Source organism: Pleurodeles waltl, chromosome 8, assembly GCF_031143425.1.
Source record: "Pleurodeles waltl isolate 20211129_DDA chromosome 8, aPleWal1.hap1.20221129, whole genome shotgun sequence".
Classification (NCBI taxonomy): Eukaryota; Metazoa; Chordata; class Amphibia; order Caudata; family Salamandridae; genus Pleurodeles; species Pleurodeles waltl.
The window spans coordinates 1,192,679,081-1,192,697,384 of record NC_090447.1 but is presented as its reverse complement, the minus strand read 5'-3'; the positions used below and the strand labels follow the sequence as shown (position 1 = coordinate 1,192,697,384).

Here is an 18,304-nt window from a genome sequence, read left to right as displayed (position 1 = left end):
TCACAGCAGTCACGGTTCCAATATCCCAAGAGGTAGGTGCTGTCCTGTCTAGACCTAGAGCCATCATGCATTTGCAGCCCTCACCCAGGCCTAAAGCAATCAGGCAATTGCAGAAAAGACAATGGGCACAGAATTGTGGTTCCTGCCAGGAACCAGGAGAGAATACCAAAGGGCCGTTCACAACACAAAGACCTCCCTAATTCACTCTTGTGCAGTCAGCTTTCACTGGACGTCCCAAAGTCACTTGGGATGCACTAGGCATCCCATCACATGGATAGTCTTTCCTCCTAAAGGACGGAGTATACTCATCCACTCCATTCGCAGTAAGACAGGCTTAGGGGCTTCAGGGCAGGCCCACTTCCAGGATTGCCCTCCTCATCTCTCGGAGACTTATCAGGCAGACATAAGCTCTGGTTAAAGGACAGTCTTAAGTTCGGTGGAGGCCTCCTTTCCTTGGTTGTAAAGGACATATAAAAGGAACGTAGCGGGGTGGTTCGAGTCCCACAATTATACACCACTTTTAAACAAGGTTGTGGATCCACGGTCTCAAACCAAAGAATCAGTTTAGTGTGGTGTGGTTCTTCTTACACGTGTCCTCAAGCTGCTCTCCAGACAACCTTCCCACAGCAGATATCGCTTGGGATGTCTCCAAACTGGAGCACCCACAAGAGAGGCATGAAGCGGTATGAGGTTTCCACAACTGGTTATAATCAGCCCAACTGAAGGACTAATTAAGAGCAGACAAAAAGGAAAGCTTCACCTAGACATGTCCTTCCCTCTCAATAGTGTGCAGTCCCACACCCACACGAAATGGAAGTATCCAAGAAGTCTAATCAGCACTCCTTTGCTAACAAAAGGCCTCTTGAAATTTCTAAAAGGTAGCCCTGTCTACATCCTCCTCACTTCAGTGTTTGATCTCCTCTCTCCAGGTACAGAAATGTAGGCAATATACTTCCAATGTCTGGGAGCATAGGCTTCATTGTACATATTGTTCTCCAAAAAGGATTCAATGGCCTTAATTATTCAGGCTCGCTCATACATACAAAGTATCACTGCATGCATTACGCATCCTACATATGTACACGTTTGACACAAATCGAATGTCAGAGCACGTTTATGGGAACAATGTAACCAATTGCCCACCTTCTCTGCACCAACACTAATTAAGAGCTCCCTGAAGGCAGGAGGATCAGTTCCAATAATCAACTCTTCAGCTAAATGAGGTATCCCTCCCACTATCAAAGGTTCGTCAAATCCTCTCCAATTGATATGGATCTCGGCTACTGGATAGGGTTTACAGGTCTACAAATCTCTCATGGACACACACAATACAGAGTCTCCATTTTTCCAATTTTGGGGACATACACTATCTGGTCGTCACACTGTCTGCTCTGACAACAGATGGTTTACACCCGGAGTCCAGTAAGACTGGTGTGTCCATTCGATTTACAAAAACCGGGGCCCTCTACATCAGTACACAGAACCCTTCCCCAGGTAAACTCTACCTCCATGGGCTCATGACTGGGAGGTTTATGAGGGCAGTGTCTAGCTATGTGGTCCCATTCACCAATTATAACATTGGAGTCCTTGGTACATATCCTTATTAGGAGGTCAGCTATAGGGAAGGGCTTCGCTTAAGGTGTCTAGGGGGTGGATGGGGTTTCCCTGATGTCTAGTGTGGGACTAATACATACACCATCTTGTGCCTTGGTAACCAGATCACACGTGTCTCCTACATCTATGTTTTTCTGTGCTCACATGTGTTTGCAAGCCTTCAAGAAACAAGTCATGCAATAGAAACGCTGCTAAGACTACCCATTGCCTACTACTCCACCAACCTCTGTCAACTCGAAACCAGTCCCTCCGACCTTGTATGTGGTCACATACCTTGGTAAGCCACGCCCCTCTTGGGACACGGCTGGGCAGTGTGTCATCTCCTTTGCGCACAATGGATTTTCTCCCATTCTTGTGTCCCATCAGAGCACTCCACATGTCACTTCTCAGGGGCTCAGATTCATGTGCTAGCCTTCTGCGTCCTTCCCCCAGTTCCTGGCTCCTCTCTCTTAGTTTCCGTCCTCCTTTTTCCAATGTCACCACTAGGCTCTCATCCCTTATCGTCCAATCCGTGTGCTCTACATCCCAGACGCAGCAACATAACTGCGGAGTGCTCAGGACTTGGTACCCCTGGGGCATTCCTCACTGTCCTGTAACCACCAATCACCGTCTGTCATGTGCGGAGTTGTAAACATGCCTGTTTCAGGAGGTTTCAAGGATTTTATCTTTTTTGATGAATTGGGGGTTGAATGAGGAGTTATCACTGAAAGATTTGCTTTAAGCTGACAATGTTATTGTGTTTCAATTCTTTTAGGAAGGCGACTAATGTGAGGGCTCTCGATGTTCGAAGTAGGTGGTTTTCTCCTGAAGGTGCATGTTTTTATTTGCCAAAAAAGGACAAACGAACTCGACAAGATTTTAGCCCTTGAACGATGAAAATGTGTGTGGTTCTGTGTGCAAAGGCATACGAAAAACGAATCAAGGATGTCAGACTGAATGGGATGAAGAAATTGCTTATTTCATTTAGGAAACCTTTGAAAGCTGTTTCTTCTCCCCCACACCTGCAAGATGGGTCAAAGAGGTTATGAGGAGAGTGGGTGTGGATAAGAGTGTGATTGGCAAACATTTGGTAAGAGGTGCGGTTGCGTCTGAGGCTGTTTTGATAGGAGGTGCTTTGCAGGACATTCAGAGGAGTGCAAATTGGTCACCTGATGTGACTTTTAGGAAGTTTTACATCAAACCTGGGCGAGTGCAGCATGTTTGTTGGAGAAGCTTTAAACTTGCATAATGTTAGCCACCGGGTCTTGCCATAAAAAGTATATTTTCCACAGTCTGGTGGGCAGAAAATCTGAATTTTATTAAAGATATGGAGGCTAATATTATCGTCACCATTGACCCAGCTCTTGTTTCATTATTGTTTTACTTTTAGCTTGTGGGCTAGTTGACGGAATATCTTCAGTTGTCAGTTTGTGAAGGTGACCGGTTGCCACTGGAGGAGTACAAAAGAGGTTTTGGATGGAATTCTTTCCGACCAGATATTTAGAGACTTAACATTTTTTTGAAAAGGTTAAAGTTATGGTTTCCAAGTTAGCTGAAAAAAAAAAAAAAAGGGGGAAGATGACTGAGGGTTCTAGACTTTTGTATGCCTTGGAATCTTTAGTATGTTCTGTTTTTCAAGGGGCTGCAGTGAGCAGTGGCGATAAACGGGGTTTAATATTATCCTTCACGTCTCTAATAAAATCAAGATTTTTTAAGTGAGTAGGAACATGCCAAGCTGCCTCAAGACTACAGAATCCATATGTTATTGAGGACTTTAACCTTTGGTAAGATCACCCAGGTTAAAAAATAAATAAAATTCTGCTGCTGTACCAAGTCATGTTTGACATTTAACAAACTGATAAATTACACCTATACCTACTAATTTTATAAATACATCTTGAGAAATTATTATAGAAGCCATTAGACAACCATGTTTTATAGACAACTTGAAAGTTTGCCAAACGAGGAGTAGTTGTGAAAATTCCTAGAAATTTGTAGACCTCTAAAAATGAGCTTACTACTTTTCCTAAACATTGTGATGTTGTTCTCAGATAAAACAAATAACACTGGTAAAGCCAAGCGGTCTGCCTTGTATGTAATTTAGATGTCAGACCTATTGACTTTGCCAGTGTTTGTAGCAGGACTTAGCTACTGTGCATGCGGAACATCAGCATCTGCAGAATTAGAGCAGAGCCACGAGCAGTACTGAAGATAGAAGCAGCCAGAGGTTCTGTGGCATAAGATAGGGAGGCACCTTCAACAAGTAGCTCGTGAGCTACTGGTAGCTCTCCAGCAGCCTGTCAGTAGCACTCCTGGGTGCAGCAAAACCAACTAAAATAGACATTTTTGTTTGGTTGAATATATTTATCTATATCCATTATAAAAAGTGTGTATTTGAGGTGAAAATATGTATATGTTCAGATCTTGTAAGCTGAGTTTTTAAACAAACAAAAAAATGGTTGAATTACCAAACTATACTTAAAGCTGATATTTGAGGTATAAATCATACAGCCTTGGAGACGTACTACTAAGAGCACTACTTTTGTGCCAGCAGCAGTGCAGCTATGGCGGTTATGCATTACACATGTAGAGGCATTCCACACTGACAGACTTTTTAACATTACTTCTAACAACTACGCCTGAGGTGATCTTTGCAGATGATAGCCTCTAATGTAAATTTGTCTGATAGCGACCTGGGGTCACTATTACAACACGAATGCTAACACTAGCTCATGATCAGTTTCACTGAACACAAGTAGTTCTTATTAAAGAAAAGGCTGGAGACCCCCTGAGATAGGGGCTGTTAAGCACACTCACTACTGAAGCAGTGTTCTGGCAGCAGTAGACAAACTGCCTGGTGTGGTTAGTGTGATGAGCTGTTGGGTGCATTCACTTTACAAGAAGCTTCTTTGTGGGATCTCAGCAGAGCCACTAGGCTCCCTGCTGTGTAAGTGGCTAGCTATTGGTAAGTATGAAGAGCAGAGAGCCACAGACTGACAGAGGCATACTGCAGGTTCTTAGCTTGTAGTCCGGCACAAAAAAGTTTGTTCCTGCAACAAACCTTATTACACTTGCACATGTGTTATACTCTCTCACGCATTTCAGTGCTTGCAGGAGGATACACCCAAACAGAATAACAGTGAGACGATCGGCCCAACAACTGCCCTACGATAGGATTAAGGAGGTCTCAAGCCAAAGGATCAGGGTGCTGAAGCAAGCAAGGCAGCAGTTTGAGGGGGGCTGGCCCAAAACTCAATCTGTTTATTGAGCACAACAGATCTGGTGGTGCCTTTGCCAGACCTAAAAATGTGCATGTGTTGCTACAGTTACGACTTCTGACGTTAATCTGTCTGCAGGCAAAAATACTGGATATCCTTGAATATGTATGTTACATTTTATCATACCGCTGGTTTATCCAATACAAGTGCTGTATCAACTAAGTCTCTGTTCACCAAGGAGAAATGCACACTGGCCTTATGAGTATAAAGTTGGGACTAATGTTCATCACTTTCCGAGCTCTTAACATATTGGCAAACCAGTGCCAGGAAAGAGTGTTAAAGGAATTTAGATCTCATCTCGTGCTATTAGTGCTCAAATTAGGGCCAAACAGTTAGGCCATCCAGAATCACGGCCTTCATGATTGCCTAATTACCGACTGCTCGTAACTGGACTAGCTCAACATTGGTTTTAGGTCCACATGAATGCATTCTATTTCACTTCGGTAACATGAAACGTCAGCTCCATATGTGATGATACATATTATTTAAGCACAAATAAATGATACTGCAACAGACTTACAAGATTTACGCACAATGTATTAATTATTTCCGCACAGGACTTTAACATGTTATTTTCCATATTGTTTTATTTTTAGGGTTAGCAGAGTGAAGCATGTTTTGATTGACTTTAGTTAGCTAATGTGCATTTAAAGTTGACGTGTACCTAGACCTCGCTTTATTTTTAAATAAACATTGGGCATCTGCTTGCTATGCATAACACGTTTCGATTTCACATACCAGTCACTGTGTGCTCATTTAAAATGTTATTTTTGTTTAGGGATTTGGGGGACTCCAGGCACCAACTTCCATTACGGAAGGAGCCACGTACCTTCCCCTGCCCACTTGCCTCACATGCAGCTCGTGTGGAGCGCTATATTTGCCTTGCACGAATCCGCAGCGCAGGAGCAGCTTGAAGGCTCAGCGGGGATTTGGGTGACTCCAGGCATCAACTTCCATTGCGGCAGAAGTGGCGTGCCTTCACCTGCAGCGCGTTTGGAGCACTACATTTGCCTTGCACGGACCCACGACGGAGAACGCACCCAGGCGAAGATCGAACCAAGAGCGTGCCCGTCTGCAGCCGGACGAGGCTGGGCCAGGTCTCTTAAGTGTGGTACCGTCCACCATTACCCCCCGTGGTGCACCGGGAAAGTGCATTGGGCATTGTCCCTTCCAATCTACAAAGGGCAAGTGCATAAAAACAGGTATTGCTAGTGCGGTAAAACCTTCAGTGACCACAGACAGTATGCTAGCGGGGGCAGCCAGGGTTATTTCCACCGAAGTCACGCTTGCAGGGCATACGCTCTGTTTGGAAACGGGTAAAGATCTCACTACCGCTGTTGTCCTTTCACCTGACACCTCAACACCCCCCACCCCACATCAGCAGCACTCACAATGGGTCTTGGGCATTTGCACCTGCCGTCTAGTGCTACTGTGGTCCCAATCGCCAACTTGGCACACATTCCACATGGAGAAGGGACAGTTGTGAAAAGGACGAGGCTCGCTGGGAGGACCGAACTTGCAAAACAGAAGAACCCCCTCCCCCCCAAAAAAAAAGTGGAAATCAACTCAAACGCTTGCTCACTTGCCTTCCCACCCAAAAGGATCTTTGTGGAAAGTTCTGTACGATACTGAAGAGAAGCTGCAGCCGTTACAGAGTAGGCGGGATCGTATCTAGCACCTCATGACCTCGCTGCCGGATAGACACAGAATGAAACAAACCACCTTCACAAGTCAGTTGTCAAAGTATGGGATCTGATGTACTTCTGACCTCAGAGAAGCCACCACCAGACAGCACTTTTGTGAAGAGTTGTAAAGTAGTAGCAGCAAGATCAAATGAAGTAATGTAAATTTGTGCTGAGCTCACACCATGAAGTGATGGTAACACCTTTGAAGATGGACATGCAGATCAAAATAGGCACTCTAGAGATTTAGGGGCACAATCCAATCCTGTGCATAATGGATGACTAGGACATGACTGAGGGACAGCATTTTGAACCTTCTCTGCATAACATAGCAGCTTAGGGGCCTCAAGTCCAAAATGGCTCTCAGATAACAGCCCTTTCTGGGACTCAAAAGCAAAGGCAGTAAAATCCTGTGCCCCTCTCCAAGTACACCAATACGATGGCAGCTCTGTGGAGGAAAGCAAGCCTCTCCACCTCCCAGGCTGAACAAGGCATCAGAAAGCTCCTTAATAGAAGGTGGGCAGTCTGGGAAATGAACAGAAAAAGAAGGATGCAGTGACTTACGAAAGCTGGGAAGGCTTTCTTCATGTGATCTGAGAAGATTTCACACCTATCTTCACCACTAAAAGAATGGACATACTGCTCAAGAAGGCATGTGCACTGGCATTATACACAGATAAACTGCCTAATGCAAAGACTTTTCAGCCATGAAGGCAAGACGTATGAACTCGGAGCAGTAGGAAATGCCTCATGATTTAGTTTATCTCCAGGGAAGGATGTGTGGACAAGAACTTGGAATCTTTAGACATAAGGCTGTGAAAACTAGCCATCCACATGCGGACTATAGGACCTAAAAAATATTTCTCCGTAGTAGCCAGCACCGGCGGCACAATAAATTCATCGCTTAAGGGCAAGAGGTTCTGGGGCCGCCAAAGTGGACTGCAAAATTTCACTTAGGTGATTTTATTTAGACTCCATTAGAATTAAAGGCAACTCACGTGCCTCGGCTGCTTTATGTACAGCAATATCATAGAACCTCCCAGGAGGCAGAGAAAGGGATGGAATACCACCTTCTGAATAGGTGTCAAGGCCAGCAGCATTTTGAAGGTCTAGATCCAGCATTGATGAACACAGACTGAGGGGACTGATTGCATTATTTTTCTACATACATCTATAATCAAGGTCAGGCAACATGTCCTGCTATGCACCAATGCTCCCGGTAAGGCATGTATATAAATTTAAAAAAAAAAATCAAAAAAAAAAAAATCAATCAATCAGAATCTGCGCCGAAGGGCTCCTCCATACAAGGAAATCTCTAGGCTCCAGAGAGGTGTTTGCTTCTCAAAGAATTTCTGACCACTTTAAGAACAGGGGCAAATACCTAAAATGGCGCAAGATATTGCACAGAGGTCCAAAGGGCCGGCTCTGCAGCGGCAAGGCTTCCTCTAAAGCATTGCTGAGGTATGAGCCTTCACAGGTGCAAAGTCAGGTGGTGTTGAAATGCTGAACCTCAAGTCGAGTCCTTCTTGGAGATTGTACCAAAGGGATGCGGGCAGTGCTGAAGACATCAAAATATCCTACCAAAAAGCCTCGAATTGTGGGGGTGGGGGGTGTCAGCTAATGGAACCAAAAAGATTCCAGTTCAAATTAAGACTGCAATTGGCTGCAAAGAGAGAGACCGGTATTGCAGCATTGCCCAGTGGGCTCCAAACTTCTCATGTTCTCCATTGACCTTTGGATTGCATGTAGGTGCAGCAGTCACAGGTTAACTGGTCGTGATTGTTTCCCAGACATCACTTGCAGGAGTTGTGGAGATTTAATAAAGACATTTTATTTCAACACCATCCCTTCAACTGAGTAAAGTACACTTGGCTACACGTTCAACACAGCCCATTTGGAGCTTTAAAAAAAAGCTATGTGCAAAATGAGTCACTGGGGTAATATAGCAGTACCTTAAAGAATAAATCACATTTGTTAACAATCTTTCTTGTCGATAGTACATCTACCTGCAGCTTCCTCACACTGAGATTCCCACACAGGCCAAACAAGCTATGCAAAACTCCTGTAAAGATATCCAATATCATAATTCTGGGTCCACACTCAGACCGACATCTCAGAGCTATAAAAAAGCAAAACCCAACACACTGACAACAGTTCCTATCTTTTTTTCCTACAGTCTTAGTTAATCCCTTTCTGCACAGCAGAAAGGTACCCAGGGATCCTCTTTTGAATTATTAAATAGATGTGCAACAAAACACGTCAGCCACACTGGACTGGAGGATAGGCATCTTACATCAAACGATTTTACTTTTGTATCGTCTGATAAAAGACCAGTCCCACGTTGAGTAAATAAAATAAAAAAAGTAGTAAATGGAAACAAACTGCCCTTAGCTAAGCCATAATTACACAAGATATCAAAGAGAACTACTGAATTAGGCCTCTACAGCAGATCAAGTATTCTTGCCTATGTACATTTTACAGAAAGGTACACTAGCAGCTACATTTCAAAATTATTAAATGTTAATACTGTACATGCAAGTACTGGCATACCTGATTTAGCTTGGTGCATTCAGAGTCCTTTTCATCTGCTTCTTCCTTAGATAATATTTGCAGGTCCTCATTTATGCGTTCTGGGAGGAACTGAGCCATTTCCTTAGGCAGATCAGGTGGATGCACCTTCATTTTTACCATTGGTGGTCTCTTCATAACCTTACCTTTTGAAGCTTGCCACTGAGCTAGCCGAGCCCTGTATACAAAAAGCGACAGAAGAAAGCCAATTAGAATCCATATCCATTCTAATGAGTTAAGTGAGGAAGCATGCGCCTCACCCTAAACCAATAAGTCCGTCTGTAAAGGATACATACTAAATATTTATTGTTCGAGTGGGGCAGGAAGAATATTTTTATTTTTTTTAAGTGTCATTGTCTACTTCCTCCTCGAATGAGGCAGCATATTTTAGGGTAATAGGGACCAGCAATCTAAGACCTTGCTGACAACAATTTGAGTGACCTGTAGGTCAGATTTCTTGGTCCTAGCCATTTCATCCTTACATTATTAGTAAATCAAGTACCATGAAATGGTTAACATGAACAGCAGTTATTGACCATGCTTTAAAATCGCAACAACCGTGGATTAAGCACAATATAGTTATTTACAGTTTTATCATAACCACACAAGTTACTTTTGAATGATGTCTGGCCCACGGCCTTCCTTGTCCCGATTTACAGGAATGTTTTCAGAGGAAAGGAAAGTGGATAGAACTTCAGCATTTCATCTTCCTGCCTCCCCATCTGTTCTGTTTCAGGAAGAGAGTAATCTGGAGAAAGAGGGTCAAGTAGGTCCAAATAAGTCACTAGGTAACCAGCATGCTTTTTCTCAGTCTACGATCTACTTGACCCACTCCATTTTCAAAGGTTTAGAAAGTTTGGAAGCTGCATTCAGTGTGTCTTCCACCATTTTGGTCCTCCAGGATCTATACAGGAAACTTGACCAGCACTTTAATATGGGAGATTTCCATCACTGGTATGATACACATTGCAGAGGTGGACTGAACCAAGGTGATCCAACTGTAAAAACAGTCATTGAAAACACGGTTTGGTCAGCTCTCTAGGGTCTCACAAATGTAGTTTAGTTGTTGTCAATGGAGTTTATGGCTAGCATCCAAAGCAGGATTTGGTAGTTAACGAGAAGAAGCAGAAGTAATGGACAAGATGCTCTTCAAGGGGCAAGTTTTGACTGAGCGACTCATAAGGAGGTAGTTGATTGGGTCTTCATGAATAGGGTAGTGTTAGACCGGACAGCCTTAGGGTGGTCACCCCTAACTTTTTGCCTGCCTCCCTCCAATTTTTGGACTCTGTTTTTGCTGGTTTTTAGACTCTGCGCACTTTACCACTGCTAACCAGTGCTAAAGTGCATATGCTCTCTCCCTTTAAACATGGTGACTTTGGATCACACCCAATTGGACTATTTAATTTACTTATAAGTCCCTAGTAATGTGCACTGTATGTGCCTAGGGCCTGTAGATTAAATGCTACTAGTGGGCCTGCAGCACTGGTTGTACCACCCACTCAAGTAGCCCCTTTACCTTGTCTCAGGCCTGCCATTTCAAGGCCTGTGTGTGCAGTTTCACTGCCACTTCGACTTGGCATTTAAAAGTACTTGCCAAGCCTAAACCTCCCCTTTCTCTACATATAAGTCACCTCTAATGTGTGCCCTAGGCAACACCTAGAGCAGGGTGCTGTGTGGGTAAAAGAAAGGACATGTACCTGTGTAGTTTACATGCCCTGGTAGTGCAAAACTCCTAAATTCGTTTTTACACTACTGTGAGGCCTGCTCCCTTCATAGGCTAACATTGGGGCTGCCCTCATACATTGTTGAAGTGGTAGCTGCTGATCTGAAAGGAGTAGGAAGGTCATATTTAGTATGGCCAGAATGGTAATACAAAATCCTGCTGACTGGTGAAGTTGGATTTAATATTACTATTCTAGAAATGCCACTTTTAGAAAGTGAGCATTTCTTTGCACTTAAATCTTTGTTCCTTACAATCCACGTCTGGCTGGGTTTAGTTGACAGAGCCTCTTGCATTCACTCAGACACCCCAAACACAGGGTACTCAGCCTCACTTGCATACATCTGCATTTTGGATGGTTCTTCCTTGGCTGGGAGGGTGGAGGGCCTGCCCTCACACAAAGGACTGCCACACACCCTACTGGGACCCTGGCAGACAGGATTGAACTGAAAGGGGACCTAGTGCACTTCTTAGCCACTCTTTGAAGTCTCCCCCACTTCAAAGGCACATTTGGGTATAAAACAGGGCCTCTGCCCTACCACCTCAGACACTTGCTGGAGAAGAAACCTGAACCAGAACCTGCATCCTGCCAAGAAGAACTGCCTGGCTGCTCAAAGGACTCACCCGACTGCTTTTTACAAAGGACTGCAGCCTTGCTGAACTCTTGCCTTGCTGCAGAAGTGCTCTCCAAGGGCTTGGATAGAGCTTGCCTCCTGTTCCCTGAAGTCTCAGGACCAAAAAGACTTCTCTCTTGCAACTAGACTCCTTGTGCGGCTAAAAATTCGACGCACAGCTTGCTCCGCGGTGAAAAATTCACCGCACGCCGGTCCGAAATGATGCCGCTCGACCCCGCAAGGAAAAGATCGACGCGACGCCTGCGGTGCGACTGGAACTTCGACACACGGCCCGTCTGGACAACGCCGCCCGACTTCCAGAGAGGAAATCGACGCAGTGCCTGCCGCGAGGAAGAAAATTCCACGCACAGCCCACCGGAACGATGCGCAGCCGGACAACAAGCCCAGGATTCGACGCACAGACCCCGGGCCATCTGAAAACCCTGCGACCCGCAAAGGAGACCTGCTGCGCGCTGGAAATCGACGCATGTCTTCCCCGCGTGGAAAATAACGCAAGTCCGTGTGTGAAGGGGCGAAACCGATGCACACACCATTTTTCTTTGCATCTCCTCCTCTGCGGCCCTTTACTGAGATTTCACTCCAAACCAGGTACTTTGTGCTTGAAAGAGACTTTGTTTGCTTTTTAAAGACTTAAGACACTTCATATCACTTTTCAGTGATCTCTACAATTTCTTATTGCATCTTTTATCGTTTTGACTTGCAAATACCCAGATAAATATTATATATTTTTCTAAACACTGTGTGGTGTATTTTTGTGGTGCTATATTGTGTTATTGTATGATTTATTGCACAAATACTTTACACATCGCCTTCTAAGTTAAGCCTGACTGCTCAGTGCCAAGCTACCAGAGGGTGGGCATAGGATAATTTGGATTGTGTGTGATTTACCCTGACTAGAGTGAGGGTCCTTGCTTGGACAGGGGGGTAACCTGACTGCCAACCAAAGACCCAATTTCTAACAGGTAGGTAATGTTGACAGTTATGCTTATAAACAAGCCCTCCATTGTCAATGCCACAAGATTAGCATTTTTTTTTTCTTTTTTCTTTTTTAAAACACTGAGGATTTTTTTTTTTTTTTTTAAAGATAGGTGACTGCACACAGATATGGGGAGTTATGTTAAGAGGTTTGGCTTTCCATTTAGGGCAGTGAAGCAGCGGGACTGCTGTTCCTCACTGAGAGTTGCCACAGTCTGGTGTGAGGCTTTGTGTGAAGAACACATTATTCAATGGCTAAGATAAGAATTTTGAGGTAATATAGTTGATATGGCCATAAATATTTACGCTTTGACCTGTAAAACACAAAAGGTGTTTGTTTACTACTAAAAGGGAATCTAACCTTAATTATGTTCACAATTTACTTTTACATTTAAATTACACTTTGGTGATTCCACTTAGATATTTGACCCATCATAATGTCTTGATATTTAAAATGGTATGTTGCTACCTTTGTGTAAAATATTTTGTCTGTTTATAATGTCGGAATTGATAAAGATTTGTTTTGTTCATGATGTTTCATATTTTTCACTTGCTGCATAAAATTGCTTTGTTTGTACTAATTATATGGTACTTGGTAAATCTATGTAAAATTTTGAAACGTTTATACACAATGTTCAGGCTCTGCAGAAGTCAGACTATTGCTAAAGGTTATGAAGCACGTTGAACAATGCTTGGTACCAATGTCCAAGAAGAAACCTACTACAAATAAATGTTTATAAGCAACAGTCTCCCCAACATGAAATTATACTTCGAAATACTTATGACCATATCAATTATAGGACCTCAAAATCCTCATCTTATCCAACTGGCTCACAGTGTTAGAGGGCGCAACACTTAGTTTGAGGTTTAAATTAGCCTAATAGAGCCTCTTTTCTCCTCAAACCCTTTTTGGTGGCATTACCAGATTCCATCTGGATGACAAATCCCAACCCAAGATGACAACAGAATAATTTCTAGCCTTGAAGGATGAGACGATCCACACACTTCGGCCACTGCAACTCCCTCACCACATAAGCACTGAGGAAGGCCAGGTATTTAATGCCACTGAACAACTGATTCCACAAGAATTCACATTAAACGGAAGGGCTCTCATTCTCAAACGAAGCTGCAGTGAAAGGAATAAGCAATACCCCAACAACAGAAGACACAGAACAGACCTGGCTGTTTGTGCTCCACTGACTGAACAACAAATGTATCTCCCGATTAGACCAAACCCTCCCTGAAGGTGACAGTCTTCATAAGATGAGCGTCAAAGATCATTACGGTATATCGAATAACTTGAGAATGAACCATATATGACTTTCAAGTTGATTGGCAATTATAACTCCTGCATAAGGGTTTGAACAGACAAACACTTGGACTCTAAAGAAGGACAACAGGCATTGATCAACCAGATGTCCCAGTAAGAAGAGATGGAAACAGTCTCTTCACTAATGATCTGCTCCTACCATGACCTTGATAAACACTCAAGAAGCAGTGACGATTAAAACTCTGAATTGAAATTTTAGATCTCTCTTGTTGACCATCAGATATTCCCTGGTCCAGCTGCACACAAAATGCATAAATAAGAGTACTGGAGAATCAAGGACATCAATCAACTCTACTCCTGCAAAACCAAAGCAAGATGTACCCAACAGTCAACAACTTGAATTACTCTTGGTTTCTGAACCCTTTCAGAAATTGCTGATCCTGGATTAGGTGCAAACTCTTTTGTCAAAAACTAAACGAGACTAAAGACTTATTTGAAAAAAACTGAATAGCTATAGCTGTCTCCTCCCACAGCATCAGTACCTGCATCATCTGGTTGTTTGTGAGAAGGGGAGTGAACGGAGGGGGCAGCAACAGAGGAACAATTGGAGGGTTTCTCCAAATTGGTAGTGTTGCCATGCTCTACTATTGTAACACCCATTGGTCTAAAGGAATCTGCTGCCATCTCTAGAGGAAGACCACCAACTCTCAAGAGGTGCCTGATGTACATCTAGGCTCAACCCATCAGGAGAATGGTCTTCTAATGGGAGGGTGGGGAGTGGAGAGGGAGTAAGCTATGGAAGACTATTCCTGTCAGCCTCTGCACTCCCAAGAGGTGTCCGATGTACATCTAGACTGAAGCCATCAGGAGAATTTGGTGGTGAGGGGGTGGACTATTCCTGCCAGCCTCTACCACTTCCATGACTTTTCTGAGTGGCACAGGGAAAGGGCTGATGCTCCCTGCCAAGCTGTACGCTGTAGCCCCTAAACTTTCTGTACTATCTGAAACCTCTTAGCAAGAACGGCAAGATCCAACATCCTAAAAGTGGTATGATTTGCTTCAAACTTTTGGAAGAAGGAATCTGCTTTCTCCCTGAAGGGTCGTTGCACACCAAAATGTGTATTGACCGAGCCTGGACATCAGGTTAAAAAAAGTAGTGCCCATCTATACTGGACACCTTACCACCACTGAGGGACCCCTGAGCTGTGCAATCACATCTGGTGCATGGGCCAGTATGCATGATTTGCCTTGAAGCATCCATACTGCTGATTTTTATTTTTTTATTTTAAAGAAACCCTTTAAATTGCTAGGAAGAACACAAACAGCCAAGGCTGCCAGCTCCCACAGTGTATCTGTGTAAGGATATTGGTCCGGTAAACATTTTGCATTAAATGACAAAAAGCTTAACCACCAAAGAAGCACCTTCTTGCCCATCAGTTGGATTCATAAGAACAGAGACCCTTTTCAACTTGCACGCCAAAGGCTTCCACCACCAAACTTTCAGGTGTCTTGTGTAGAGAGATTTGTTGGATATGGAGTAGCTAGATTTTACACCCTAGTGAAAGATCTAATCATCAGCAGTACTGAAGGAGGTTTAGACCACGGTTCGTTCACCTGGCCGATAAGAGCTTCATTAAAAGAAAAGCTCGGAAAAAGACTTCTTCCTTTTCAGAATCTGTCAATGGGGTGTCTCTCTTCCAGCTTATATAACTGGATGGCCAATATCTCAGCTGCTTTAACAGTAGTTGCAATTTTAGACTACTCAGAGGGTAGCTCCTCAGACTCCAAGGTTTATATTCCAGGGTGGTCTCCAATTCACTTTCAATGTGGAGATGGGCTAACAAGGCAGATTTTGATGTTAACAGTTTTAAAAGAATAGGCTTAGACTGGCTACTTAGCAAACTCAATTATATCTGAATCAGCAACTAAGGATAACTGGGTTTTGGAGAATAAAAAAAACAAACAAAAAAAAAAAGAAACTAAAGTCTGCTTTCTCCCTTAGAAAGCAGACTTTCTTTGGGGGGGAGGGGGGGGATGTAAGGAATCTGCAGCTAGACAGTCTCTACCAGATAATGCGTTACTGAAGTTAAATAACGTGTTCATCTGATAGAGACTTCTAGCTGCAGATTCCTTACCTTTGATTAGATACCCATATCCTCCTGGCGGTGGGCTGCAGACAAATGTTTTCAGACTAGAAAGTCCTGCAGGACCAAACAGGCGAAATTCCTATCGCTACGGACCAGATTGTCCAGGAAGTGGTGTTTGGCAAATGTGTGCAAGCACGCCCACGTGGTTACCTGACAGATGTCTAGGACTGGGACTCACAGGCCAATCCTGTGGTCACAACGTCTTCCCTGGTGGAATGGGCTCATAAGCCCTTGGGAGGCTGCTTCTTAGCTAGGGTGTAGCGGATCTTAATACAGAGAACGACCCAGGGTAAAATGGCCCATTTCTCTACTACCGACCCTTCTTTGCTCCCACATACCCCACACAGAGTTGGCCGTCCACTCGGAACTCCTTTGCAGTCAAAGTAGAACACTCTTTTTGGGTCCAGCCAGTGGAGTCGCTCATGGGGAAGCAAAGAAGGTGGGCAGTGTGACAATTTGACCCACATGAAATGGGGTCAACACCTTTGGAAGGAAGGAGGCACGGGTGCACAGCACTACCTTGTCTGGAAATATCATGATATATGGGGGACTGGATAACAATGCTTGCATCTCACTCACCCTCCGGGCAGATGTTATTGTCACTAAGAAGGGTGTCTTGATGGTTAGCAGCTGGAGGGGACAATTGTGCAGTGGCTCGAGGGGGAGCACACATATGGTTAGTGAAAACTAGATTAAGATCCTACTGAGGCATGATAGAGGGTTCGGGGGGGGGAACATATGTACGAGCCCTTTTAGAAACAGAATTACAATAGGGGACTTAAAGAAATAGGGTTGGTCAGGCAGCTGCAGAAAAACAGACAAAGCAGAGACTTAGCCCTTAAGAGTGCCCAGAGCAGAGCCCTGCTGGACACAAAAAAATGAAAGTATATCAGAGAGAGAAGCAGAAAGATTTATTGACTTCTCTGTACAATATTTTACAAATCTTTGCCAACAAAAGGGGTATACAGTTTTGTGGAGAGGACTTTAGCCAAGATAATGTTAGACTTTGGAAGGAAGGTCAAAAGCTGTTGAATATCGCAGCTCATTCTCCACGCATGTAGGCGCAGAGTTGACAGGTTCGGATGGAGAACCCTCCCCTGCTCCTGCGACAGACGATCCTTCTTAAGGGGCAGCCTGATTGGTGCCTAGTTTCAGAAGCTCAGGATACCAGACTCTCCGTGCCCAGTCCAGAGCCACAAGGTTGACTTTGCCCTAGTTCTTGATGATCTTGAGAATGTGGGGCAAGAGTGGTATGGGCAGAAAGGTGTACAGGAGGCCTGAGTTCCACTCGCAACAAAAAGTGTCACCAAGTGATTGCTGCCTTGGAAACTCCAAAGTGCAATACTGCTGACACTGCACGTTCTCTTCGGAGGCGAATAGATCTAAACAAGGCTCTCCCCACTTCTGAAAGAGACCTTGCACCACCTCCAAATGGAGACGCCACTCGTGATCTGCTAGACATCATTAGAGTTTGTCCACTCTTGCATTCCGAGAACCTGCCAGGTGTTGAACCACCAGGGTTATGCCCTGTTGTATTGCCATTTTAGCTATATTATTATACATGTTATTTTAGCAAACAAGGCCTGTCGCTGTGCCCTTTAACCTAGATATATTTCATTCAGCTTCGCTTTTATTATTTTAACAATAGCCACATTTGCAGTCTTGTTTTATTTTCTCTATCTAGCTGTTCTTTGCCTAGGCCAGCACTGCGTTTTTAAACAAAACATTTTTCACTCTGCTTTTCTCAAGGCTGAAATAAGATAGGTTGCCAGCAAAAGTGGTACGCTTCATCTCCAATGTTCACAGAAACATACACACTCTCACTTGGGGATCCTTTCTTGGAACATCAGCGGTTTTATTATAAAAACACAAGTTCGACCCATGTTCGTTCGTGGGAGATACCAGCCAGATGACCACGACTGTATGCTAACTGCTTTGCTGGAGCTGCTTATGCAGACTACAGGCCTCTTGCTCAGGTATGCGGGATGATGTCTTCCCATGGTAACCTGAAGGGCAGAATTCGAGCTTAACAAGCTGTGCTGTAACAGTCTAGGTAGGAACTATTGTTAAAAATAAAAAAAAGTAGCGACAACATGGTAGCGTTCTATTGGTGTTTCACTGTTCTTGTCACGATTCTAATCCCGTCCTGCTTCATCATCGTCCTAGTTATTGCAATACCTGCTTTACTAGCTAAGATGCAGGTGCTTCAATAAAACCTTATTGAACTATACTCTGCCTCCGATTGTCCTTGCATATGTGAGACTAGCGTAACTGAGAGAAACGGATAGGATCTGAGTGACCATGATTTCCCTGAGGAGTCATTTGTGTCATGCGCTCGGTTGCCCAATCGTCCCTGAGTGACCATGATTTCCCTGAGGAGTCATTTGTGTCATGCGCTCGGTTGCCCAATCATCCCTGCCCTCGGGTGGAGATGAG

The 18,304-nt window shown here is 44.0% G+C and overlaps 1 protein-coding gene across 1 annotated transcript in view; it reads right to left on the bottom strand.

Moving 5' to 3' along the window:
- Positions 1 to 18,304, bottom strand: part of CKAP2 (cytoskeleton associated protein 2) — a 120,963-nt gene that overhangs the window by 29,320 nt on the left and 73,339 nt on the right. Inside the window, exon 5 of the mRNA XM_069205462.1 lies at positions 9,104 to 9,299. Within this exon, the coding sequence (XP_069061563.1) occupies positions 9,104 to 9,299 (196 nt within the window). The remainder of the gene's footprint in view (positions 1 to 9,103; positions 9,300 to 18,304) is intronic.